Genomic DNA, 26,126 nt, shown 5'->3' on the forward strand with positions numbered 1-26,126 from the left:
AACAGCCCCGCCCAAGTCCCCGACGCTCCGCCAAGCACGCCCAACGAGGTTCCACTTCACACTCTAGCCACGACGATCCCAACACCAACACAGGCCCGCCATGCCGCCCAAGTCCATCCTGAAGAACGCGACCGTCTCTACCAACGCGCCCCCGGGCAGGAAACCCGTGAATGCGCGCCACCTCGCAGTTGCCCGCCACCATGCGACGGTACTTGAAGACCGCAAGCGCGTCGAGGCAGAGGTGCTGGAGGCCGTCATGACCCTCATGGACTTTCCCACCTCGCCAGACGCCGATGCTAAGCGACCTTCGCCCTCCGACGCTCACTTCTTCCAGAAAGCAGTAATTCCCTTTCAGCCCGCCGACTACGACGCCCTCATCGAGGAGCGCAACATTGCCGACAAGTGCGGATACGCTCTGTGCCCGCGCCCCAAGAAGAAGGCGCGATCCACAGCGAGGAAGCAGTTTGTTGACACTGATCACGGTGTTGAAATAGTAGACAGGAAGGTGCTCGAGGTGTGGTGCTCAGACGACTGCGCAAGACGCGCACTCTACGTCAAGGTGCAGCTGAACGAGGAGCCGGCGTGGATGCGACACGGCGGGTACGGCGACAAGATCGAGCTCATGGTCGACAATGCCGACGAACATGAAAAGGCCCTACCGCTACGTCTCAAACAGGAGAGTGCGACCACTGCTGACGCAGATGACGAAGCAGACCTAGACGCAGCCTGGGCCGCCCGCGCAGACGCCATGACTGATCTCGCGCTCGAACGAGGCGAGAAGCCGGGCCACCTTACCAAGGCAAACAACGACCTCGTCCAGGACCAGATTCTCGAGCGCTCTTCCAGCAACGCGCCGCCTCAGCCACCGTCGCTTCCTGCGCAAACGTCTGACCACACCATGGCTATTGAAGGGCACGTTCCACGTATAAACAGGAAAGATAAGGACGACGACGAAGACGATGATCAGGACTGGGACAAACACTTGCCTGGATGAGTGGGGATGACACCAGTCATTGCATTACGACATTCATACACCGGCATGCACACATAGAAGATTGCAATGATATGTATAGACCTCTCGCCGCGCGGTATGCGTTTCAAAGACCACACGGATAAAACCTTTGGTTGAAGAGGTGAGTCCTGACCTGAAAGATGGCGGACAGCATATTGCGCACGCGAGAAGAGTATGCATGTCAGAAATGCTCGCGACATGTGCGCTGAGGCGGAGGACGAATCACGCCTCCATGGAGGGAATGAGATCTTGAATACTCCTGTAGATATCTATCAGCGTAATAGTCCATCAACATGAAAGTGCATTTAACACCGTCTCGTGCATCTTGACGTGGTGATGTGACCCAGCCTGCAACTCATCAGAAGCCGCGGAGGTCTCGCACGGGCCACTCCGCCGCAAACTCCACCCGACATTTCGATATGCACATCGGGATCATCACTTCAGCCGCCATTGAACGCCCACACGTGGCTGTCGCATCGCCAACATGGCTCTAAGCCGCCAGTCCCTCTCGCCTACTTCCAACCTCCTCCGGAATTCTCGCCTCTTCTCGCTGCCCAACCCACTTGCACGACCGCCCGTGAGCGACACCTACGGCGCCGGCATTTCCAAGTCCTCCGACACCGCGACCCTGCCATACCCGACTCACCAAGCGATTGCAACGACAAAGTCCTCGTTAGCACGTGGCGACTGGGGTCTCAAGCGGCCAATCCCGTCAAGGAGTCATCTGGTACAAGTGAGCGACCCAGTACTGAGGGTTACTCAGCTGGATACTATCGAGCATGTCACGGACTTCGAATCGGCGGCAGATCATGTGCGGACAAGACAAAAGTGGGAAGAAATGGGTGTGCCAATGATCAAGGGCCTGTCATTGATGAGAAACCGCGGCGTGAGCGACGACTTACTACCGGGAGCTTTTGAGGTTCGGGATGATACTACGAGTTACGACACAGATCTCGGACTGGATGAGGCCGGACTTTACCTAAAGGCTCTCAAGAAGAGCATGCCTTCGGAGAGAGTCAAGGCTCAATGGGACGACTTCAACGCCACCTGGAGAAAGAGGTGGGAAGAAAAGCTCGCGAGTTTCAGGGCTCGTGGATGGGGCCTTCACCTTTCCGACTTTAAATCTTTTCAGAAAGAAGCGAGTAAGAAGTCATCAAACGATAAGCCTTGGCTAGAGGAATTCGTAGCCCTTCAGAAAGAGCAGAGGAATGCAAGGAACGCTCTGAAGCAGCGACTAGAGGCCCCGCAGACTCCAGGATCATTGCAGTTTACACCCTTTACCCCGCCACCCGTGGATCCCGTCGTTCATAATACCAGGCGATGGAAGCACGAGGGACCTTGGCTTCCTGGTATGGGCGCCGAGGACTTCATCTCTTTTCTTACCAAAAAGCTTGCAGGCCGCAAGAAGGAGTTCAATGACTACCTAGTCGAGTATGTCAAGAACAAGATATACGACACTCGTCGTCTTGCCGCTTCCATATCCGGCGAATTAGCACCAATAGACGCCCAAGAAGCTGAAGTCTGGCAAGAGCAACGAGAAAAGGCCTGGCGTCACATCACAAAACCTGAGATTGATGCTGGTATCAAGGCGCTGAGGCAAGAGACTGCAAAGGATCCACTAAGCAGCAAGCTCGTCAGCAAGTTGATACTTCCCTTCTTGAAGCTCCCAGCCATCAGATTCAAGCACACAGCATACAATCCAGACGCTGCCAAGAACGAAGTCGATCAGTACCAATTCGACCAGGAAACCGCGCCCCTCTCCACCCACCCTTCAGCCGGACTCGGCTATCTTCGTCACAAGTCATACCTCGCCAATCACCCCATCCTCGGTCCCCAAGAAAACCCTGCCCCGATACCTGCTCGTGTCATGCAAGCCAGACGCACAGGCACAAAGAACGAGCTCTACGCCCGTCTGGGAATAGGCGGCTTCGTAGCCAACGATGACCACAGCGGCACAACTTCATACACTGTTCCCAGGAACTATGCGGCTGCCAAGGACGTCGAGACAATTGATGTGGACACGCCCGGTGGCAGGAAGATTATGGTGCAACCCCAGTTCGGTAGCGTCACCAACGACGGGCGCATCCAGATCAAACTGAAGCGATCCGTTGGCCAGGAGGTTGCTGTTGGCAGAGGCGAATTCGACGAGAAGCCGCCAGCGAGACCGTATGCTGAAAAGGTTTCTTTCAGGAATTTGGTCGGTGGAGCAAAGAAGAGTGGGATCAAGGAGTTGGATGAGCAGAGTGAGCAGGGCCAGCAGTTCAGTGAGTTCCTGGAGAGTACGAAGCCTCAGGGACATGCACAGCCACCGAGGGGTTTCCCTGGGATGGCTGAGGCCTTGCGAGGGGACTAGATGGTACAACATATTTGTATTATACTGCACACATTGTATTGTATGAAATGAACATGAGATATCTACATACCTCTCGTCGTTGGCTTTTCAGTCACAAGTCTCGCCAGCTATACTCAGAAAAACGTGTCTATTTGAGCCTTACTAGACATCGAGATCCCAAGTCTTGTACGGGACCCAACCCGACTCCAATCTCACGCAACACGACATGATCAAGTGCAACTAGAGCGAAGAAGCTTCCGGATACCAACGCGACGGGGCAGGCAATAACCCAGTGTGAGTACCTCCATTGAAAGATCATGGGTCCACGCTAGTGGCGAGAATAGTTGCCTACATTCTGAGACATCTGGCAGGCTCCGACTTCGGCTTGACAGAACATGATATCGAAGGAGGTCGGAGGTGCCGAGAATGTAGAGTTGTACTGCCGTGCCGCTTGTTGCAGCTCCTAGAGTGGGCATGATAGCGAGAAAATCCCAAATCTTTGTTTCAATGTGAGACAGGTGGTAGGCTGGGGCCTATTCGCCTTGCTTCGATGTGGACCTTACGTTGGAAGTGGCATGTGATCGTGTCCATGCCGTTCGCAAGCATTGCACTTGAGTCTGATCTTACCGTCCATGATTTCGACTTCTAGTTCGGTGAAGTCTCGCCATGCTTGGCAACTCACTGCAACACACCGTTCAACAAATGTTTTCTTCAAGCTCGGCTCCAGTGATGGAACCTGATCTATTCATACCTAACTTTTGGCCTAAGCAAGTCATTCAGCTGCTATGGTACCCATGTAACAAAGCTTGTTGCTCCTGTGCAAGGCTGTGGTTGGTTCTCAGTGGCGATGGGGCCGAAACCTGGTAGTGGCATACGTTCTGCTTACAGGCAGACCAGGCAACCCGGGACGGCGCGTAGATGGTTCCTGTGAGACGTGAGAAGAAACGTGGCTTAGTTTTGATGGAAGTGTCGGATAGACTTGCTTATGAGACATCAGCAAGATGGAGTTAATACTGCAATGGGCTGTTTGTCCGAACTCGATTACCTTAATAAGCATCCGAACAGTAAAGAGACAGTGAGACGCTTCCGCCCCGTACCCTTCGCTTCCCACATGTTGGCAAGTGTAGCGCTGCCAAGCCATACGTTTCAGCAGCAGTGCGATCATTGTCGAGTGCGAGGTCGCTCCTGAGTAGGATGTACAGTCTTCAACATTGGAGCAATGTGACTGGCCGTACCGCTCGTATCTTACAAATACGTACGCAATGGACAAGCAGGCGGTGAGCTGCGATAGCTTCAAGTTCGCAGCGGTTCTCCAGCCACCGATAGCGTCAACAAAAATCGCAGAAAGTAAATTTTTCGCGTGTGGAAGCCGTCATGGAGGCTGAGCAGCTATGTGACACTGATAGCGGATTGGCGATATGGTGTGGCACAGCACGCCTGAGGCCATTGTCGGCCTAGTCTGTTGAGGCGTCGTGGCTGAGGTAGTAATATCGGTGGACGTTGAGTGCACCATGGAGATTAGCCGGTACGTCGTTCGTGAAAAGACGGTGGAACGAAATTCTCGTGACAGTGGGACCTGTTAGCCTGGAGAGCATCTGGCAAGCAACGTGACGGGTGCGATATCCGAACAGTACCGAGTCTTTCAAGCTCATGGTAACGCCTTGTGAAGACTGGCATGTGCATAGTACACGCTTCAATTCTGCCAATTACAACCCAATCTTACTCCGTCATCCATCTCTTCGTCCGCGGATGAAAGAGCGCGCGAGACCAACGCCGAAGCGTGGCTGCTCGATGTGTGGCCATGCGCACCTTCATCAGGCCAGTTCCCTTTTGGGATCTGTTGATGCAAATAGCGGTGTCGCAGATTGAGAGAGCGGCTCGCTTCCTAGCCACTTGGTAGTTATTCGCCAGTTGAAGGATTCAACCCCCAAAGTATCAGAAAGGTGACGGAAAGCGCAACTCTTACGGCTGGTGGCTGAGGCTGTGAAGCGATGGAAAGGCCAGGGGCCAGGGGGGTGTCACCAAACGGCTCGCAAGCAGCATGCATCGGATGACCGCCACATCCGGCAAACAAAGATGTTTGTGGGACTGTCGCATTCACGCTGACGGCGGTGGAAATTTGTAAGGAGGTCAATCTGTTGTCGCGGTCGGTCAATTGCAGCCTCTCGGTGCTACCTACGAGTTGGCGCTAATTGAGGGTTGGAAGAAGGCGCTGACGAAGACTCACCTCCCGCGGGCAGGTGCGACGCACACTGTCGAGTGCTCTTTCCCGACTTCGGCTGGGTCAAGGCAGCAAGGTGGCCACGAGCTCACATGCTCAGCAATTCGCCTCCCCGCCCTCATCAATGGTGCGCATCACGGCCATTCGTGAGCACCTCTTGCGCGATTCTGCAAGAAATGCAAGAAAACTAGCGACGCGCAATATAATCGCGGTGTCGAAGTTTGAGAACGCGACGCATGAGGCCTGTATGCGAACGATGCGTCCGCTGCTCGCGTGCAGCGTGGGTGCATCCCGTCTCCCTTTAGCGCCCGCCGCAACGTGATGCCCCACAGCCAGTTGAGCGGCCAAGCACCCTTCCCTCTATCCATATCACTACTCGAGGCAAAGCAATATGGTCGGGCATTGGGCGCCGATCAGCAAAATGCCCGGCTTCTGGTGCCTGGCATGGAGGCCCGCCTGCCTCACGACACGGGAATGACTGCATAGCCCCTACCATCATTCGCCAGTCTTCCAGCTGAGAGCTGGCGATCCGGATTTCTTTCATCGCTAACAGCACTAGCACGGCCTCCATGTCTTCATCAAAGGAGAATGTCATCAGGCGAAGTGACTAAAACCGAGCTTGGGGGACGGCGACGGGGAGGACGGGGTGCGCTCGAGCACCGGCAGTTTATTGCTGCCCATCGAGTCTGAGACAGGTTGTGCGGCCGCGCGGATGCGCAAACCGGCTACCAGTTGCGACAATTTTTCCAATTCCCCAATTGCATCGGGTCAGTCTCCCTCTTCATCATCCTCAGGCACAGTGCACCGGTCAGAACCACGGCCCACTCGCGGCTGGGCGGTGTCTTCGGTCGCTCGCAGGCTGTGCAATTCACCGCTGCGCAGCCCTAAGGAATGGCCCCAAAGACGCCCGGATCATGTTCATGCATTCCGTCCTGCCTGCCGCTGCGGCCGCCTGGCACTGGCACTTTTTTTCTGCCCGCCCGTTTCGGTCATCTGTGGTAAATCTGCTCCTTGTCCACTCATTGTGCACTTTTCCAGGCTACAACCTGCGCCGCCTTGCACTTAAAAGGAACCCTCGCCCAGTAGGGCTGCACTTTACTTTCCTCGAAGCTGCATAGCTCCCTGCACATGATCCTCTCTATTATTACCACTTCGCCGCTCTGACTCTTTCGCTTTTCGGCCCATGTGTCCTTGAATCTACGAGTACACTCATCCTACTTGCCGCTTGTCTTAGTCGGGCCGTCACCTGTTCCTCAAATACCCTCAGTCTCCCCAATATCGCCAAAACATCCAAACCACGCAAATCGACCCGTATCCTGATCAGTTTACACTTTGTGTGATCTGGATACACACGTCATCAAGACATCCTTACCGTCCGGTACTTCCATATCTGCCTATCCCCCGACGGGTTCATTACCCCGGATAAGCTGGTTTGACATCATACTTCACCGAGAGCATCCAGCCCAAGACTAAAGCTTGAGGCAAGGTGTTCTATTATCATCCTCGCCTCTAGGATATCTATCAACTCTGACTTAACCCATTACACATCGCCATCATGTGTCGGATCGAGGAGCGCGAGGAGTTCACCCCTGATGGGCGACCCCTGACATCTACGCGAGCCTGCCTTTGTGCGAAAGCACGTGGTGATAGACCATGCCGAGACGCAATCGTCGTACCCATTCGATACATTCCTAGAAATGGCTCCATGGGCACACCGTCTCCGACGAATCCACCAACTCCCACCACTTCGACATACTTGGTCCAGACACGTCGTCCGTCTGGCAGTGGTAGCCGTCCCTCTACTCGTGATGGTCAACGACCCATCAGCAATGAGATCTTCATACAGATTGGCTCAAAGAAAGACCACAAAGGCAAGAAGTACCCGTTTTCGGTCTCTTCCAAAGCCTACGATCGGTCTTCACTTGGCTCTGTTGGATCTCATGATATCGCTGTTGATTCAGTAGGCTCTGATGCCTCCTACACTTACCGAACTGGTTTCCCGGAAGCTCCTTTGCCTCCACCAGCGTCCTTCGATCATCACGGCAGCTACCTTACAACTCCTACTGCACCATACGGTCAAAGCTCTCGCCATGTTCCGTCTGCGTCTTCCAGTCAGACGCCCTCGCTATACGTTCAGTCAGACGCAGAGCACGACCCACCGGCTAGGCAGCGAAGCACAAAACGCTCTTCCACGGTGATTCACAACCCACCTACTGCTGTTCCGTCCTCGCCACCTCAGCGTCAGGGTGGTATGTCATCTGATTCATACCGCACGGCCAGGGTTGCTCCACGAGAGACGTACACATCAGACCGCCCACATCCACTCGACTACGACGCCTTTGCTGATCACTCGAGTTCGTCTTACACTAGCTCGGGCGCACCTGAAGGCGCTCGTCGCACCAAAATTGGGGACGAGCGACAGAGGCAGTCCAAGTCGGGTCGGCATCAAGAAGAGTCTGACCGACGGGTGGCTGATGAGCGTGACAGAGAAGATACTGCCAGACGCGTACATTTCGAACCCGCCCGTGCAGACGCCCGCGCGAATGAGAGGGCAGAAAAGCTCTTCGCAGAGAAGGAGAAAGATCGGGCGTTAGCTAGAGAGGAAGCTCGTCGTGTCAAAGAGGAAGAACGCCTAAGACAAGAGAAGAAGGATCTGGAAGAGAAGAGAGCCCAGGCTCGTAAGAAGGAAAAATCGAGCCCTCCTACCATCGACTATACGACGAAGCGGCCAAACGCATCACGCAGATTGTCCTCCTCCATGACGTCGGCTCAGCTAGCAGATCAAAAGCGCTTGATCAAAGCCGAGGAACAACAAATGCGGAGCGAAAGGCAGATCGCAGAAGCCAGGGAGCGAGAGGAGGAGCTGGCAGCTCGTAAAAGCCAACAGGAGAAGCCGGCTGCATACTGGGACCCGCGTGGCGGCGATCGTTCCCTCTCCACACGCCGCGACTCAATGGCTCGCCACGACAGCCTCACCTCTAACACGCGTCCTTCTGGATTGACTCGCACTCCCAGCAAGCGCCGCCCAAGTGTCTCGCAGCCAACCCCTCCAGTGCTCGATACTCAGGCGCCTACAGAGTCTTACAGGCCTTCCAGTTCGAGGAAACGCGCGCCACCGCCGCTATCCTTCCCAGCGAACTTCAACCAAGATCATGCACGGCCGCCATCTGCCAGACGTCCATCTTTTGCTCAGGACAACCCGTTCGCAGCAGCATCTTCAATGATGTCGCCATCATCAGCATCACAAGACCCATGGGATCTGCGCACCGTCGAGGCTTCACTTCCATCTGCCCGACCTCTAAGCAGTGGTCGTCGTCCATCCATGCAATCTCGTGGCTATGTCGATGCTTTCGCAACAGACTCTGAAAGCCCAGATGACCACCCGCCCGTATACGCATCGCGCACGGGTCTGAGCCGCAAAGGATCGAAGAGGAAGCACTGAGCTCCATGTCGCTCTGTACATCTCGGGTTATGCGTCTCAAACTGTTTGTTGTTTTTGCTTCCTGCTGTTGGAATTCAGTATGCGTCTGTTCTTGTTATGATACCCTCCCACCAACACTGTTATGTACGACGCCCATCTTGTACCCTGATTAGACATATACCCTTCTTTCACCGCGCATGTATTGTATTCATTAGAAATGACAAGTTTATGGCATATCACAAAGACATCTTTACGAAACACTCATCATTCTTAGAAAATGCTGCCTGTAGCTACGTGTGCAGAAGACCTGACTGCCACCTACGCACTGTCCCTGCACTATCTAGGCTTCCCACATTCTGGGCAAGATTGGTTCGGTGTCCAGAGTTCCGCCTTCGGAGGTGGTGTCTCCTGGTAAGGATCGACTGGTATGTCTAACTCGGCGTCAACCCCGAGTCTGAAAGTCTTGTAGGGTGGAGCATCAGGGTTTTGTCCTTTCCACTCATTGACTTGGTCGGTTATCTCGTTTCTGAGGCGCTCAAGCAGGTATAAGTAGCGGCGATGCTGTTGGAAAGAGGCGGGAACGCTGGTGTCGAGCGCTTTGATGGCTTGAGAAAGCTTGTTGATGACGGCGGCCTTCTCTGAGGGGTAGCTGAGGTTCTCTGATGCCATGTTATGGAGCGGTGTGACGAGCTGAATGATCTTGATGGTGCTCTGATGCTTCTCATCTTGCGCTGATATACTGAACTTGTTTGCTGCGGGCAAGTTCCTTCACGATGTGGCACGTAAAACAATCAGTATACCAAAGTCTATCATAGATGACAAGCTTATGTGATTGATCACCGCAACTCATGTGTCAGTCTTCAAGCTCAAATCCCTGTCTCCTTCTTTGGATAGGTGGATCGGACATGGCTTTGGGAATAAGACATGGCTTCAATAAAATGGAACGCGTGTAAGTGACTAGATTGCCGACGACAGGGCTCTTCATTGACCGTTCATTCGATGATCATATGGCACTCGTAATTCATACTCAAGCCATTAACCACACTCAACCCATGGATCTCGCGCCACCGCTTACTTTCATTTTCTCTGTAGTTTCGCAACATCACTAGACAGCCTCATCTCGTCCTTCTTCTCCCTCTCGATAGACTTCTGCTGCTACTACGAGGTGGAGAATTTCCATCCTGTTCTACCCCTGCGCTCTGATACGCTACCGAGTAGGAATAATCTTCTGACTCTGGTATACCAAGCTCGGTATCAACGTCGCGCCAGACTTGGGAATCAGAAATTGGGCTTTCTACGTCTTCAATCAACCACCATCCGATAGGTATGTCTATCTCGCTTTTCAGACGCAAACAGAGATAGAGAAGCCTACGCTGTTGAAAGAGCGTCATTTCCGTGCTTGGTTGGATAGCGGCGATGGCAGTGTGTATCTTTTGGATCGTGGGAATATCGGCGCTCATGAGCGTACGTCTCTCTTCTTCCGTCATGACTGAATTAGTTGTGTTAAAGAAGTTGCTGTCGTAAGAAATATTACATGCTTATAAGTTCTGAACGTGGACGAGCGTTGCGAATGGTTTGTGCAAACACTAGTGTTTCCATGGCGCAGATGAGACACCCGACTTGGTCACTTGCATTGTGGGCACAGCATTGCCACGTCGAAAACATTGCGCTTCACACGAAAGTGAGCTGTGGCTTTGAGATAAACCCATTTCATTGGTATCCTATGAGATCTAGTCTAGTACGGATATCCAAATCGATGACCGCCCTGCACTCGTCTCACCAGCGCGTTCCCAATCATCTAGCTATGTATCAGGCGGCCTGGCCGTGCTAATCCGCACGAGCGACGAACACGAGTCAAATCTTATTCATCCTTGCTCTCAACAACCTGAGACAGTGAGCCCTTGAGAGGAACATAGTTGAAGGCCTCCTCAGATCGCTGGCGACGTGGCGGAAGCGAGAAGCTGATCTGAGAGTGCGGCGCGGAGAAAGGAGCGCGAGTAACGGGGGTAGACTGTCCGAACTCTTGAAGCTTCTTCTCGAGGTACTCGATGCGGTCGTCTTGTTCTTGAGTGTGGTGCATCTGCTGCTGGTACATGCTAGACATGTAGTCGTGCTCGTTGTATAGGCGGTCAAATTTCATAGCAGCGTAGTTGATGTCGTTACGAAGGCGAAGGTTCTCGCGATTGCTCTCGTGCTTTACGCTCGCGACGTGACGACGATGCGCTTCACTGAGATCGCGAAGCTGTTTCTCGTGTACCCCGCCAACGTCGATCGTGAGGAATTTGGTGAGCGCCTTGCTGGTGGATAGACGCGCGAGAAGCGCGATCGCGACTGCGACAAAGACTCCGATCAAGAGAACGATCTCACGATCGCTGATGAGTTCAGTCTGGAGCTGTTAGTATGAGACGCTAGTGTAGTGCTTCAAATTGACGTACTGTAGACCAGACTGCGGAGAGCAGACCGAAAATGCTTGAGCAAAGGAAGAAGGCTAGGAATTCGAAGTTATTGAGCTCCATTGTGATGATCTCTTGAGTGAGTGAGTTGTTGAACGGAAAGACGTCCGAGCCGCATCGCAGTCAGTTTGATACACACTTGGCTTGGCAGTCTAGCTGATTCCACGAGTGGAGTCAGCTGGAATAAAGCAACACTTCATGCTGGCGAGATGTCGCGATGATGTAATATAGCTTCAACTTGTTGTCGAATAAAAATAACAATGCGATGACACATTAACATCCTTTGCAAACTCCACAGTGTAGCTTGTTTCAAAACACGAACATCTACTGGAAGATGCCCCGGTTGTATGACCTGAATTCTGCATTCAGATATGTATGGATTAGATGGCTATATACTGACAGTATGACTATTTACAGGAAAGTGACGATGAGTACACTGAAGCATGCAGAATATGGCAACCACGTAGGTAAATCGGACATGATGCATGGAACGCCGTTTTTGAACCCATATGCAGACCCCAAGGTACCTAAAGAACGCCTTAGCCATGCAGTAATGATTCTTGAAAATGAGCTTGCGAAGCCCGTCGATGACACGCTAAACAATTCAGGAAAGATCCATGGGTTCGGCGGCACTGTTACCGGCACCAGTTGATTCGCGACCACGCTGGTCCTTGATTGTTGGGACAGCAGGTTGCGCGAAACTGTTTTGTGCAGGCGGAGCAGGAACGTTGATACCAGTATTTGCGTGGTCGGTGCGAACCTGTGGAGGCGCGACGTAACCCATATGAGGCTGGGCGTAGATTGGAGGAGTCGCTGGGCCAGAAGAGTTGCGCGGCGGCTTTCGACCACCGATGCGCTGAGCTCGGGGAGCTGGGAAGCAAGCATTCTTGACACGGGTCTGGAACTCTTGAGCGAAGTTGTCGTAGGGCTTCTTGTCCTCGGATGTCTTCCAGCCCATCTTGTTCTTCATGCACTCAGCCTTGCGGTGACTAATCGTGGAACCTTCAATGCGAATGCCATTGGCCTCAAAGCGACGACAGCAGTCAGAACGCGACAGGATAAGCAGAACAACGAGAAGGCTGACGTTGTCGTTGTCGAGAAGATGAGGACAGAAATCGCAGACATTGCATGCGAAGCGGCGCATGTCTTCAAGTTCCTTGGTGTCGGTGCAGTTGACGAAGCGCTCAGCCATTGAGAACGGTCTAACCATGTCCCTACAGATATGGTTCTGAAGGACATTGGCGACTGAAGATACGGAAACTGGATAGATGCTACTACGGTCAATCTTGCTTGTAGCAGATGACGAGACCGTGCCGGCGATGTAGACAATCTCGATATCGTCGAACGGGCCCCGATCGAGTTTGATGTCCTTGAGTGTCTTGCCTTCCTTTTGAGCCTCTTTGTAAGTCTCGGCGTTCTTGATACCAGCCTCGCGAGCCGCCTTGACAGCCTCACGAGGTGTGGTAAAGCCATACTCCTTGGCGAGAGCTACGGAATCTTCGTGCATCTCAAACTTGGAAAGCTTACGCTCAACATCAGGGGCGCGTATCCAATCCTCGGACCAGGGTTCTTCTGCGAGGACTTTGTAGAAGACCTTGGTAAGGGCGCGAAGCTTGATCTCAAGATCAGTCATCATACGCCGGCCGAAATACAGTTCATCGGTCTCAAAGAAGGCATTCTCGATAAAGGTCTTTCGATCCTTCTGAGTTAGCTGGCCGCGAGATGGATCATTCTTCCATTCTTGGATGATGTGCATGAACTTGGTGTGGAAGATGTCATCGAAATGTTTTGATGCAGGTATAGCATTCGCTGTACGGCACGTTAGTTCATGGTCAAGAGATATTTCCACAGTTTACACGTACAAGTCGGTGTGTGGGGTTGTTGTGGCGGCGAAGGTGAGGTAACAGCGGTCTGGCTGATCGCGGCAGGTGACATAGTGATCCAAGCGCGATATATGACCTGATATACCGAAAGAAGTAAATTGTCTACTTGTGGATCAGTATGGATGAGAAAGGAAACAGATCTCGATGGATTTCGATGGGGTTGTAAGGTGAGGTTCGTGGCCGGGTCAAAAGGTTGCGGGGTGGTTGGGTTGTCGGAGCGTGAGGGCGGTAGGCAAAAACATTCACGCTCGCGTCGCTAGCGTGCCAAGTAAATTCGGGGTGAGCATTGGAAAGACACGTGACCCACATGACTCGGCCCCAACAATCTTGGAACCTCGGGTGAACGTCATAGTTAGCGCTTCCGCTCACAACCTTCCATCAGGACATCCATTGAGTGCTTCATCTTGTCAGCTTCTCTCCTGTCAGCAATGGCTGCGACGCGTTATACGTTCCTGCACCGCATCGCTACGCGTTGGTGTGCGCCCGGGGTGCGCTTGAGTGATGAACCCCTTCCTGTCGCGTTCCTGCATTGTCATCCTCATCTCATCTGCGCTCAGTACACTCGCCTCGATCCAGATTTACATGTCATCATTGCGAAAATATTGATTTGAATATGTGTGGATTACAGTACGCTGGTCCTCTTCGCCATCTATGGAAGTTGTCGCTTCCAGCTTTGGTTGCCTTACGTGCCACATTCCTGGGAACAGCAGCAGCATATGCCGTCTAGAAAACACATCTTCTCTGGAGCGATCTCGGTTATTCTGATAGCCTGAAAGAATCATGGTTCCGTTGGATCGGAATGGTATCCTTTCCGGAAGGACACTCAGGGTATACGCGAGAACCTAGATGACAAAATTGGAGCTGAAAGCACTGGGCCTCCTTTTATCAAGCGTGCCGTTACATTGTTCAAGAGTTTGTATCCATGGTGACGCTGAGATCTGGTTTGCGCCGAATTAATGGCATTCAAAAGTCTTTCAAGGCACGGGAGACGCTACTTTGATGGGCGTTTGACAGTGAAGGAGACAGTAGCAACGAAGAGATATTTCCACAACTAGCTTTTGTTACCACGCGAAAAGTCCCTGCCTCGCAAGCAACTTCGTTCCACTTTCTACGTTAACGGCACGCCACCATCGACCCAATACAACATGAAGCTGATCAAACGTCGAGACAGGCGTCCCCAAGCCACAGCTGCGACGCCATGCCACTTGCTTGCACTACCAGCGGAGATACGCTTGCTCATATACAGCCACATAGCCCCCGATGGCTTCCTACCAAACGCGCCCTACCAGACATACATCGGGCTCATGCTCTCCTGCCCCCAAATCTACAACGAGATGACCTCCGAAGCCGTCCGCCTGGCCCCTTCCATCCTACGCACGATCCAGTTCTCCGTCAACGCAACGCCAATGAAGCTACAACCGCTCCGGCCGACGACCTTCGCCTCGCTGATGCACCTCACGATCGGAATACCACGCTGGGCAATGCTCGATCGGCCTACGATAATGGGCATTCTGCAAGCCATGGCACCAGTACTAGAGCTTTACCTGGCCAGATTGACCATCGGATTGGAAGACCTAGAGGGTGAAGACGATGTCTTGCAGATGGTTGAGACACTGAATCCGGCACAAATCGCGCGTTACATGAGCCAAGTACAGGACATGCCCGCACCCCTCTATCCTCCAAGCGATTCTGTGGCATCCGACCATTATCGCATCCGAACAACATACAGCAATATCATTGGACTCGTCACAGCAATGAATTGCCTCATAGCTCCAGGAATGTGTAATGGAAAGCATGCCCAGGCAAACCACTGGTGCCTTCGCGCTTCAGTCCTTAACCCACCATTTCCGACGACGACGTGTAACGTTCGGAAGATTGCTTTCCGCTTGAAAAGGCTCCATGATGAGAAGGTATGTGGGTGTGGTCGACTTCCCGCTCACTACCCTCATCTGGTGTATCCGTTTCGCGGGTCGAGCTATAGGTGGGAGCTGATGCTCGAAAACCCCTCGTTGGAAAAGGAGCGATGGATGGTTCACTGGAGGGATGATAAGGGTAAGTTGAGCTGGTCTCTGAAGGGAAAACAAGGGCTATATGTATGGCTGAAGTTGAAAGAGAAGCGAGAGAGCCGGTTGAAGAGGGCTGTGAAAAGCTTGTTCAGGCAGACCTAGTTGAAGGCGGGGCTATGTACGTACTCTCCAGGTTCGCAAGTGCTAAGTCTTGCAGGTAGCTCCAATATCATCATGATCATGACATGAATGCATAAATGCCATGGACTTAGGAGTCTTGATGTTACAGTGCGCGTCATGCCAAAACCACAGCTCTCACCAGATGCATTCGAAAGGTCTACGTGTAACATGCACCTACCCGACGGCTACCACATTGAGCATCCACAAACAGAATGAACATGCGTTTGTGTGACCCACTCCCAGATTGTTCCTCATTCCGCTGATAAAACCCCGTTCATAGTCCCCAACATACAGAAGACTTACCACACCCCTACCTCCGACTCTCCAAGACCACCCAACTATCTCTACAAACCAGCAGACCGAAGACTACCATGACTCTCTTCAGTACACAGATAGCTGGCATCGCTATAGGGGTCTTCTTCGCACTATCCCTCATCATGTTCGCCCTTTATTACTCGATTGATCGTCTTCGCAAGCAAAATGGCACAGCCAAAGCAACAACGCCGTCATCTCCTACTGGCTCTGGTTCCCCGATACCTCCTCCACAACATCTTATGGACAATCAGAGGCGCACCTCCAATCAATATTCACATCCTCAGCAAGAGCATTCACGTCCAAGCCTAGAGTACGGACCCGGTCCAACTTGGGTCGCGACACCCGAGCCCGAAACGTATCGTTTCAACACGATTAGAGCAGTACCAGCTACGCCAAAGACGTCCTCCGCGAGTGCCATGCGTCCTGTTACTTCGGAGTCGGACAAGCGGAGTAGTCTGCACCAGGCGGTCTTGGGTGCGGGTACAAGTCGCGGTCGGAAGAACAACAGTGATGCCACAAAGGAAGCCGTGGAGACTGCTAGAGCAAAGGATTTGGATGACGACCACGTTGCTGGCAGTAGCATTGGCAGACAGAAAACGTACACTGGAGCTTGGCCTTGAACGGTGTGGTGATGTCGGCAACGTTCTAGGGATGTGTTCAATGATGGTTTCATCGAGCAAATTGGGCTCCACATGGTATAGACTAGATTCATCGAGCCTTGATAAACACAACATACTACACATGAGGACGTGCATTGAGCGATGGGTTGAGATAGTGCGTGGATTTGTTTCATCTGAGCGGGAAGCTATTGACATCACGAGACGTATGAAGGACCGTTCCCTTTTGGTAATGCTGTTTAGACCGGTAATGAAATTCACTTACCTGAACCTGAACTATATATTCTTCGTTGGTCATCACAACACCATCGCATCACACAGGGCGCATGGGCAGGGGAAATGGCAATCAAGCATCATCCTCGTGTCTTGCAACACTCGGACTCAGCGACACCTAGTGGGGGAGAACCTTTTGTTTCATTGACTCCTGATCATCATGCCGCCGTATATAGCCGTAAAACCATGCCATAGTCGTGGCAGAAGAGACCCTTTCCCAGACACCATATTTTCAGTAAGCCGAGAAAGGAGGAAGAAGGGAGACCATCGTGTCGCGCGTGCGCATTCGTATTTACGAGCGGGCGGGGCGGTCGTTGAAGCGGCGGGGACCGCGCTCGACAATCTGTTGTTGGGAGACGGCGATGACGTTGGTGGGGATGCTGTCGAACTATCGGAAGTGTTAGTGAGATGCTTGGGGTGGTATGGTTATAGAGTAACGTACGCCCATGCTCTTGAGCAGGTCCTTGGTCTCCTGGTCGACGTCGAGCGAGCCAGACTCGCTGTTCTGGGTGAAGTCGAGAGCGGAGATCTCGGGGACGTACTGGTCCTTTCGCTCACGCTCCTCTTCTTGGAGCTTGAAGGAAATACCACGGACGGGACCACGCTGGATACGCTTCATCCTGCGAGTTGTTAGCTTGATGTTTGGTGCGAGAGAGCACGCTGCTCATAGCGTGGCTGCGGTGCGGGCGGATGAAGAGCTATCTTCTGAAGTGCCCAAGAGCCTGCGCATAGGCATTGCACAACGCTGCTCTGCGCAGGCCACTCAAGCTTCCAGAACCAGCCCCTCATTGCCATTGTCGCAGCCCCAGTGTCGGCACGTACAAGTGAGTGGTGTATCCGGCAATCTTGTTTCGGAGCCTCTTGGAGGCAATGATGGCAATCTCATCACAGATCCTCTTGTTGGTCTCGAAGTCGAGCGACAACTTGGGGTAGTAACGCTCAATGATGACCTTGGCGGACTTCTTGACGGTCTTAGTTCGGACGCGACCCATTTTGGCGACTTGTTGTGTGAGCTGGGAGAAGAGGTTGTCGTGGGAAGGGGCGGTGGCTGTCGGGTTAGTTGGATTGTCGCTGGAGAGTAGAAATGTCGGGAGGGCAGGCGCGATTATTCGCCTAATCTGTGTGGAGGCCCGTGCACAGGACTCTAGTCACAAAGGGTTTGGCGCCAACGCAGCACATGGGAGCCATCACCAACATTGCTCAGCAGATAAACAGTGTCAATCTCGTGTATCATATTGGTATCTCTCGCTCGCTATTTAAAACTGTTGGAAAAAAGACTGTTCAAAGAAATGCATCACAGATGCTTGCTACATATAGGAAAACCCGACCATCCTCCTCGCAGCCCATTTGCAACGAAACTCCACAACACCACCGCTGTGTGAATATCAATTTAAGTAAGCCCTGTGGCTTTACAGATACAGCCATCTGAGCGGTTCTTTCAGTGGCCACCCTCAGCGCCACCCTCAGCGCTGCCTCCGGAAGCACCGTGATGTGCAGGGTTGGGGAAGTAGAACGCACATACTGCGATGATGACGTACGTCATCACGCAGAGCACACCCTCCAGGTAGTTCGAGCTTCTGTCGCGGAGGAACGAGCCAACCGCCAGGACCGCCAGAACCAGGGCAACAGCGTCGAAGATGGCGAAGTTGTAGTCCATGCCGACACCAATACCCCAGCCAACCAGTACCACAAGGGGTGCGTTGAACAGGGCGGTCTGGATAGAGGCACCGAGAACATGGGCAAGGGCCATGTTGATCTGATTGTCATAGGCTTCGTCAATGGCGAGGAGGTGCTCGGCGATCTTCTCAACCAGCGGGATAAGGATAAGTCCGACGAAGGAGTCACTAACTCCTCGCTCTACTATATGCGGGATTTCGAGGACGAGGAAGATAGCGACGAGTGCAACGCAGGCCAGTGAGACGAGAAGAGCAACGATGACTTCGGTCAGGGTAAGCTTGGGCTTAGCCAATTCCTCGTGGCGGTCCTTGTCCTTGTGATCGTCTGCCTCGTAGATCTCATGGAGCAACCCATCGTGGGATACGGTCTGGTAATACAAGTAGACTAGGTAGCCAACGATGGAGATGATGGCGACACCGCGGGATATCAGTCGAGTGTTATAGGCGATATCAACAGTCTGTTCGTAATCGGGGTTTTGGAAGAGGTATGCGTAGAAGACAGCGGGAAGTACGAGCGCGGCTATAAAGATTAGCATTGGTACTTTGACGAGCCAAGAGGAGGATCGACATACTGGCAGCTACGAGCATCAAGCCACTACCGTTCTCAGAGACAGCACTATGGAACTCTTGGACGTCATGCTTGACACCACCGGCAATGAAACTGGAGCAAATTAGTGAGTGCTTGATCGAGCATCGAACAGACACTTACCAGGTACCAAGGCAGAGGAGCAGGTTGGCCAAGATAGACCCCAATATAGCAGCCTTGATAACCTGCACGTTTGAGTCGCCGTTGGAGGTTTTGAGCAAGACCATGAACAGAATAACTTCGACAACGGAACCGAATGTTGTCTCGAGAACGACAGCAAAGGCCTTGTTTGGCATCTTGCGCGAGAACTCCTGGCCAGCGAAACCGAGTAAGTTGGCTGCAGGAAGCATGGCAATGTAGTTGGTAATGAAGATCGCTAGATGCCATTCGGGCCTCGCAAAGTGCTGTTATAGTCGGTTAGTACAAGAAACATATCCTCTTGTGTGCCGCTTACCAGTGCAATTGCTACAGGTACAATGGGCCATAGGCAGTTCACTAGCATAGACATCGTGCTGCTACTCCTGCCGCTGATGACAAGGAACTTGATCGGGTTGAAACCCCTGCGGCCACTCTCGCCCTCGGGGTGAAGGCCGGGGGTCACCTTGTGTCCATTGTGGTTGTACTGTGGCAGAGACGAGCCGCGCCTGTCACGGCGATCGGAGGGAGGGACGGAGCGTGGCTTCTCGCTGGTATATCCTCGGTCGCGCGACGAGCGGTGCCTTGAGCCGTCGGGGTAGTCTCGCGAGCTTCTCGAGCGGTGCGCCATGGCTTTGGTATACGAAGATTGCCCAAGGGGTGGTTTTTAGGGTGCGCCAAGTGCAAGAGTTGAATGCACTGGCTTGGGTTTCAGGGCGGGCGAACGAGTTGCCCTGCAGCGGTTGCAGTTTGTAATGCCGTAATTGGAGAGGAGTTGATAGAGAGTAAGTGAAAAAGAAAGACAAGAGGGCCGGTGGGACTAGACATTGTAAAAGGGCCGGGCGTCATTTCGGGACGAGTAGTATACTACCTGCTTCCTTGTTTACGAGGTGCAGTTCGCAACGGGGCGGGCGCGTCCACAACACACAGCCTCGACGCTATGATCGCCAAACAACGAAAATGTCGCAGCGCGTTTACACCGTAACTCTGCAGCAGCGCGCGCCGTTCGCAGGCAATTGGTCTTCATTGGTTCTTTTTGGCACCGATTCATGGTAATTCAGTGTCTAGCTAAGCTTATCTTCAGTAGAACACGTCACCAAGCACCGCGCAACGTCCCTGGCAATGCTTGACACGCCTTGGCTGCACTACGATGCGGAGTCCAGAACAAGGTTTCAGCTCCATGCACATTGACGTGGGCCGAGACTCCACATCTCAGGTTTAGCAGCAATAAGGGGAAGGGTCTCGATCTCCGCAATGCACATGCGAGCTATTTGATGGCCACCGACACACTTCGAGCTACCAGAGGTCATTCGCATCGATGGCGCTACATGGAATACAAGCGCTGGTTCCAACGCGTTGGCTACTGACAACCGCATGAACCGTCATCGATCGCAATGTTGAGAAGGGCCGACAAGTTGCTGATGACGATTTAGAGAGGACCGAACGTCTACTGCTGTTGAAACTATGTACTTACACACATCAGTCTGCAGACATTCCATGATGCGATGGGGGAGTTGTTGTTCATCTAGACTTGATTGGTTCCTGGCGGTCCGCATCTATTGTACCTTGCATATGATGAGAGACTAGCAACAGCATGGTAACGCCGGCTGGATGCGCAACTATGCCCTCACGACTTGATCTTCCCTCTGCACATCGCAAAGCTTGACAAGGCTTCAATACATACAAAAAGCCATCATGTATTTGACATATGCTCAAGCAAAAGCAGTCACCTGGTACTGTGCACGGGACAGGCCTTATCGCGAGGCGCGTGTTAGCGGCATGGCAACAGCGACTCATCCATAAACACACAAACAACCCTCTTCCATCCCATCTCGTCTCCAAACCCATCCATCTCCGTAACTCACAACATGGTCTTCTCCTCTGGTTTTGCGCTGTGCGCAGCCATCACAAGCGCGACGGCGCTCCAGATCCCGCTTATGTCGTCCGGCAATCAAGCGCCACTCGGACATCCACATGGGACCAAACCGTTGGTCAACTCGACCGAGCTCCAAGACCTCATCAGTGGGGACAGATTGATGGCACGCGCCAAGAAGATGTACGAGATTGCGAAGCTCGGTGAAGAGGAATACAACCATCCCACCAGAGTCATCGGGAGTGCTGGTACGTTTGCGCACGTGATTTGTTGTACGCTGATGCTGATGAAGTCGCAGGCCACCTCGGAACGCTGTCTTACATCTATGAAACTATCCTTCAACTTGGCGACTACTACACAATCACCAATCAAACCTTCCCAGCTGTGTCCGGCAATGTCTTTGAGTCGCGTCTTGTCATTGGCGATGTCGTGCCGAAGTCTGCCCATCCCATGGGCTTAACGCCTCCCACAAAGGACAAAGAGCCTGTACACGGCGACCTCGTTTTTGTTGGGAATGACGGTTGTCAGGCGTCGGATTACCCAGACTCAGTAGCCGGAAACATCGCATTCATCAAACGTGGAGTCTGCCCCTTTGGTACTAAATCCGAGCATGCAGGTCGCAAAGGCGCTTCTGCTGCCATTGTCTACAACTATGAGAAAGACAGCGTTTCGGGCACCCTCGGAACGCCGTCTCCCGATCATGTAGCTACATTCGGGTTGTCCGGTGAAGAAGCTGAACCAATTTTGAAGAAGCTCGAAAAGGGAAAGCGCGTGGATGCGATCGCCTACATTGACGCTGAAGTGAACACCATTCTGACGGTCAACATCATTGCGCAGACAACGGCTGGCGATCCGGACAACTGCGTCATGCTCGGCGGCCATTCCGACAGTGTCACCGAAGGGCCTGGTATCAACGATGATGGAACAGGCACAATGTCGCTGCTCGAAATTGCTACTCAACTTACCAAGTTCAACGTTACCAACTGTGTGAGGTTTGCATGGTGGGCGGGTGAGGAGGAAGGCCTACTCGGATCCAACTACTATGTCGCCTCTCTGCCCGAGAAGGAGAACCAGAAGATCCGCCTCTTCATGGATTACGATATGATGGCTAGGTAAGCGAAATCACCGTACGCGTGGCGCATGTAATGTGACTAACTTGTACCAGCCCCAACTTCGCCTACCAAATCTACAATGCTACAAACGCGGTGAACCCGAACGGCTCCGAAGAGTTGCGGGATCTGTACATCAAGTGGTACGAGGATCAAGGTCTGAACTACACTTTCATTCCCTTTGATGGCCGCAGCGATTACGACGGCTTCATTCGCAACGGAATCCCCGGTGGTGGCATTGCTACAGGAGCCGAGGGTATCAAGACGGAGAAGGAAGTAGAGATGTTTGGGGGCAAGGCTGGGGACTGGTATGATCCTTGCTACCATCAGCTTTGCGACGATATTTCAAACCTCAACGTTACTGCGTGGGTTGTCAACACCAAGCTCATCTCGCACTCTGTCGCAACGTACGCACGATCTCTCAAAGGTTTCCCGAAGCGAGAGCTTGAGGCTTCGCTCAAGTCTACTGTGTACAGGGAGAAGACGAAGTATCAAGGCTCGAAGTTGTTCATCTAGAGTTGGTTATTTGTAGTCTGGCCTTCCCTTGTTCCAATGTAAAGCTGGGTAGTCTAGCCTGCCTTAACAGATTTATGGAGGAATGAACGTACAGTCACTGCTGATGTCAACCGCGTGAGTTCTCTGAAAAAGTCCAAGCGTGATTTCTCGCCGATTGAACACTACCAACTGCTTCACTATGTTCCGGTGCGCTCGGCTGGTCCCGAGACTGGATCTGGGATTGCATGACGATTAACACGGGGAAGTCGCGCTAAGCGAACGGGCCGCAACACTACGGGCTGCAGCTGAAGCGACTCATCGGCTGCAGGTCGCGTCTCCAATTGCATCATGGCGCCCGTCTCAATGCCTTCGGCCCTCACCTTTGAGCTGCTGGGAAAGTGCTCGGTATGTATCGTGTCAGTTTCGTGTCTTGGTCATCCCCTGACAAGCCCAGGTCACCAAAGCACGCGCGGCAACGCTGCATCTGCCTCATGGCCCTGTACCCCTCCCCATCTTCATGCCCGTTGCGACGCAGGCCTCGCTCAAAGGCCTCACGCCCGACCAACTCGAAGACCAGGGCTGCCGACTATGTCTAAACAACACATATCACCTGTACGGCCGACGTTCTGCCTCCATGCCAGCCACTGCTGACATGTGGGAGAGGCCTTAAGCCAGGACAAGCGACACTCGATGCCATAGGCGGCGCGCATAAGCTCCAGTCCTGGCCACACAATATCCTCACAGGTGCACCATGCCACAGCGTATAGGGATGGAAAGACGGAAGTGCTGACTCCTGCAGATAGTGGTGGGTGGGTCATGCCTCCAACGTGATGAACGAACGCACCATAACTGACGCCAACACCAGTTTCCAGATGGTATCGCTCCTCAAACTCGCCAAAGTCACCGAAGAAGGTGTCCGTTTCCTCAGCCCCCACGATGGGTCGCCCATGCTGCTCACACCCGAGCACTCCATCTCCCTCCAGAACTCAATCGGCTCCGACATAATCATGCAACTCGACGACGTTATCGCAACCACCTCGCCCGACCACGCGCGTATGAAGGAAGCCATGGAACGCTCGGTACGCTGGCTTGACCGCTGCATGCAAGCGCATAAGTACCCAGACCGACAGAACCTTTTCTGTATCATACAAGGTGGCCTGGACCTGGACATGCGGAAAGAATGTACCGCCGAGATGGTTGCGCGAGATACACCAGGCATCGCGATAGGAGGTCTCTCTGGCGGTGAGGAGAAGGCAGCCTATTGCGAAGTCGTGAAGACATGTACCGACCTGCTTCCTGAGAAGAAGCCGCGATATGTCATGGGCGTCGTAAGTTTTGGATGCCCTCAGCATTATTACAGCTTACTAACCAACTTAGGGATATCCGGAAGATCTGGTCGTCTCCGTCGCACTCGGCGCCGACATGTTCGACTGTGTCTGGCCAACACGAACCGCCGTAAGGTCTTCTCCCTATTCATCACAGACCCATGCTAACAATATTTAGCGATTCGGCAACGCCATCACATCCCGCGGCTCCCTCAACCTACGCAATGCCATGTACTCCGAAGACTTTAGCGCAATCGAAGAAGGTTGCCGATGCACCTGCTGCCGTCCGACATCCGATGGCGGACTGGGTATCACTCGAGCCTACATATACCACGTCACCGCGAAAGAGACTGCTGGTGCCCACCTTCTCACCATGCACAACGTCTACTACCAATTAAATTTGATGAGGCAAGCGAGGGAGGCCATCGTGCAGGATCGCTACCCACAATTTGTCAAGGACTTCTTTGGTGATCTGTACAACAGGGAAAAGGATAAGTATCCTGTATGGGCGGTCGACGCGCTGAAAAGCGTTGGTGTAGACCTGCTTGCCGAGTAGACGAGTCGAGAACGTCAGTGCTGGCCTCGATCTAAATAACTCATTCTGCCATGAATATTCGCTTGATGGACGTTCGCCAGGCTAACAGTTGATGAATGCATTAAAAGCTCTTCACAGAATTATATCGCGCGAGATCAATCCATCCTGAAATTCCAACACATCATCCGTCCACACTCCTCACAACCCATACTCCGGCGGGCTCCAAATCTTTGATGACCCAAATGCTGGGATGATCTTTCCAATCACACCACTGAACTTCTGGATGAACGGATGTGACAAAGTCCCGGTCACGGTGTTGAAGACCTTGATTCCCCATTCCGTCTGTGGGTTTGCGATTTGCGGGGCTCCGGGGATGAGTTTCTGCGCCTTGTCGACATATTCGCGTGTAATGCGTTCATAGTTGGTGAGCGCGGTGGGGATGTCATCTTGAGAGCGCGAGATCTCGCCTGCGAGAACGTATGCGCCTACGATTGCTGCACCAGTACCCTAGTATTGACATCAGTCTGAAGGTTCGATGATGAGAACGAAGGTTGAGGAGAACTTACGACACCAGAAATCGGACTGGGGCAGTACGCCGCATCACCCACCAGGGCCACACACCCTTTGTGCCAAGTATCCATCCTGACCTGTGCAATCTGCTGCATATAGAAGTCATCTGCCCTCTTCATCTCGCGTATACAACGCTCAGTCTGCCATCCGGCACCCTCGAACTCCTTCTCGAACCACGCTTGCTGTTCCTCCCTAGTGCCTTTCTTCAACAGCTTGTCAATCTCTTCGAAGCGGCTAAGATCACCATCGGTGATGGCGAGGTACGCTCGCGTGGTGCCGTATTGGTCAGGTCGTAGAAGGAACAGTCTGCCGCGCGAAGCGTTGTACCACTGTGCGTACTGTGTGTCGACGGATTCGCGTGGCATGGTGAAGAGAGCAGAGTACTGGCCGAGACGGTGCAAATAGTCGTCGTTCTTGGGTCCGTGGCCGAACACGATGCGCCGGGTTCGCGACATTTGGCCATCGGCGCCGATGACGACGTCAAATTCAGTAGGTGGGAGCTTGCCGTTTGCGAAAGTGACAAGTGCTTTGCTGCCTTTGGATCCGTCTTGTTGGACCTCTGTGGCCATTTCGCCGAAGACGTATTTGATGTTTGGGTTGGATAGTGTGAGCTCGTAGACAATGCGTGCCATATCTCCTCTTAGGATTTCGTACTCGCTTGTTGCTGTGATCAGGTCAGTTTAGGTGCTTGTGTTGCTTTGACAATGCCGTCTTTTTCCTCTCATCGATTACTGTGCATGGAAGCTAGGTGTCTTACCACTTTGTCTCTCCTCCTCTCCAGTAGCCTCAAACGTTGCGCGCCTTTCCCCATCTCGGTATACGAACTGCATACCAACTTCTGTAGTAGTCTTCTCTTTCACCTTTTCCAGGATTCCCATCTTCTTCACGATAGGCAGAGCTGAGGAGCGAAGATCGACGGCTTGTCCACCTAATCTTGGTTCGGGTGATCTCTCTACGATGGTGATCTGGCAGGTAGGCATGAAGCGGTGCAACCAGTACGCTGTTACAGGACCGGCGATGCCGGAGCCTGATATCAGGATATTGAGAGGTTGCGTCGCGGACGGCATTTTGAAGGCAGTCTCAGCGTTCGACGAAGGCGTGGGTTTCGG

The 26,126-nt window shown here is 53.0% G+C and overlaps 13 protein-coding genes across 13 annotated transcripts; 7 read left to right on the top strand and 6 right to left on the bottom strand.

The window, feature by feature from the left end:
• Positions 1 to 100: 100 nt before the first annotated feature.
• J4E79_004772 (uncharacterized protein) lies at positions 101 to 994 on the top strand (the record flags this gene model as incomplete). Its single annotated transcript, XM_049353654.1, has 1 exon — positions 101 to 994. The coding sequence occupies one exon, from the start codon at positions 101 to 103 to the stop codon at positions 992 to 994; it is 894 nt and encodes a 297-aa protein (XP_049212102.1).
• A 502-nt stretch (positions 995 to 1,496) lies between these two features.
• J4E79_004773 (uncharacterized protein) lies at positions 1,497 to 3,365 on the top strand (the record flags this gene model as incomplete). The annotated part of the gene is made up of 1 exon (XM_049353655.1): positions 1,497 to 3,365. One exon carries the CDS (start codon positions 1,497 to 1,499, stop codon positions 3,363 to 3,365), a length of 1,869 nt encoding a protein of 622 aa, XP_049212103.1.
• A 3,905-nt stretch (positions 3,366 to 7,270) lies between these two features.
• Positions 7,271 to 9,007, top strand: J4E79_004774 (uncharacterized protein; the record flags this gene model as incomplete). The annotated part of the gene is made up of 1 exon (XM_049353656.1): positions 7,271 to 9,007. The coding sequence occupies one exon, from the start codon at positions 7,271 to 7,273 to the stop codon at positions 9,005 to 9,007; it is 1,737 nt and encodes a 578-aa protein (XP_049212104.1).
• Positions 9,008 to 9,322: 315 nt separating this feature from the next.
• Positions 9,323 to 10,473, bottom strand: J4E79_004775 (uncharacterized protein; the record flags this gene model as incomplete). Its single annotated transcript, XM_049353657.1, has 2 exons — positions 9,323 to 9,738; positions 10,455 to 10,473. The coding sequence occupies 2 exons, from the start codon at positions 10,471 to 10,473 to the stop codon at positions 9,323 to 9,325; spliced, it is 435 nt and encodes a 144-aa protein (XP_049212105.1).
• Positions 10,474 to 10,847: 374 nt separating this feature from the next.
• On the bottom strand, positions 10,848 to 11,502 carry J4E79_004776 (uncharacterized protein; the record flags this gene model as incomplete). Its single annotated transcript, XM_049353658.1, has 2 exons — positions 10,848 to 11,372; positions 11,422 to 11,502. The coding sequence occupies 2 exons, from the start codon at positions 11,500 to 11,502 to the stop codon at positions 10,848 to 10,850; spliced, it is 606 nt and encodes a 201-aa protein (XP_049212106.1).
• Positions 11,503 to 12,043: 541 nt separating this feature from the next.
• On the bottom strand, positions 12,044 to 13,374 carry J4E79_004777 (uncharacterized protein; the record flags this gene model as incomplete). Its single annotated transcript, XM_049353659.1, has 2 exons — positions 12,044 to 13,248; positions 13,302 to 13,374. 2 exons carry the CDS (start codon positions 13,372 to 13,374, stop codon positions 12,044 to 12,046), a joined length of 1,278 nt encoding a protein of 425 aa, XP_049212107.1.
• A 1,252-nt stretch (positions 13,375 to 14,626) lies between these two features.
• On the top strand, positions 14,627 to 15,080 carry J4E79_004778 (uncharacterized protein; the record flags this gene model as incomplete). The annotated part of the gene is made up of 2 exons (XM_049353660.1): positions 14,627 to 14,971; positions 15,075 to 15,080. The coding sequence occupies 2 exons, from the start codon at positions 14,627 to 14,629 to the stop codon at positions 15,078 to 15,080; spliced, it is 351 nt and encodes a 116-aa protein (XP_049212108.1).
• Positions 15,081 to 17,005: 1,925 nt separating this feature from the next.
• On the bottom strand, positions 17,006 to 17,705 carry RPS17 (40S ribosomal protein S17; the record flags this gene model as incomplete). Its single annotated transcript, XM_049353661.1, has 3 exons — positions 17,006 to 17,101; positions 17,156 to 17,333; positions 17,536 to 17,705. 3 exons carry the CDS (start codon positions 17,703 to 17,705, stop codon positions 17,006 to 17,008), a joined length of 444 nt encoding a protein of 147 aa, XP_049212109.1.
• A 446-nt stretch (positions 17,706 to 18,151) lies between these two features.
• On the bottom strand, positions 18,152 to 19,741 carry J4E79_004780 (uncharacterized protein; the record flags this gene model as incomplete). Its single annotated transcript, XM_049353662.1, has 4 exons — positions 18,152 to 18,909; positions 18,962 to 19,050; positions 19,099 to 19,379; positions 19,430 to 19,741. 4 exons carry the CDS (start codon positions 19,739 to 19,741, stop codon positions 18,152 to 18,154), a joined length of 1,440 nt encoding a protein of 479 aa, XP_049212110.1.
• Positions 19,742 to 20,978: 1,237 nt separating this feature from the next.
• On the top strand, positions 20,979 to 22,608 carry J4E79_004781 (uncharacterized protein; the record flags this gene model as incomplete). Its single annotated transcript, XM_049353663.1, has 3 exons — positions 20,979 to 21,231; positions 21,282 to 22,095; positions 22,149 to 22,608. 3 exons carry the CDS (start codon positions 20,979 to 20,981, stop codon positions 22,606 to 22,608), a joined length of 1,527 nt encoding a protein of 508 aa, XP_049212111.1.
• Positions 22,609 to 22,935: 327 nt separating this feature from the next.
• J4E79_004782 (uncharacterized protein) lies at positions 22,936 to 23,257 on the top strand (the record flags this gene model as incomplete). Its single annotated transcript, XM_049353664.1, has 2 exons — positions 22,936 to 22,992; positions 23,042 to 23,257. The coding sequence occupies 2 exons, from the start codon at positions 22,936 to 22,938 to the stop codon at positions 23,255 to 23,257; spliced, it is 273 nt and encodes a 90-aa protein (XP_049212112.1).
• Positions 23,258 to 23,417: 160 nt separating this feature from the next.
• J4E79_004783 (uncharacterized protein) lies at positions 23,418 to 24,468 on the top strand (the record flags this gene model as incomplete). Its single annotated transcript, XM_049353665.1, has 3 exons — positions 23,418 to 23,915; positions 23,965 to 24,042; positions 24,091 to 24,468. The coding sequence occupies 3 exons, from the start codon at positions 23,418 to 23,420 to the stop codon at positions 24,466 to 24,468; spliced, it is 954 nt and encodes a 317-aa protein (XP_049212113.1).
• A 177-nt stretch (positions 24,469 to 24,645) lies between these two features.
• On the bottom strand, positions 24,646 to 26,084 carry J4E79_004784 (uncharacterized protein; the record flags this gene model as incomplete). The annotated part of the gene is made up of 3 exons (XM_049353666.1): positions 24,646 to 24,954; positions 25,014 to 25,681; positions 25,775 to 26,084. The coding sequence occupies 3 exons, from the start codon at positions 26,082 to 26,084 to the stop codon at positions 24,646 to 24,648; spliced, it is 1,287 nt and encodes a 428-aa protein (XP_049212114.1).
• Between the last annotated feature and the right edge of the window lie 42 nt (positions 26,085 to 26,126).

This window comes from Alternaria viburni (assembly GCF_023758015.1).
Source record: "Alternaria viburni strain BMP 2772 chromosome Unknown scaffold_8, whole genome shotgun sequence".
Taxonomy (NCBI): domain Eukaryota; kingdom Fungi; phylum Ascomycota; class Dothideomycetes; order Pleosporales; family Pleosporaceae; genus Alternaria; species Alternaria viburni.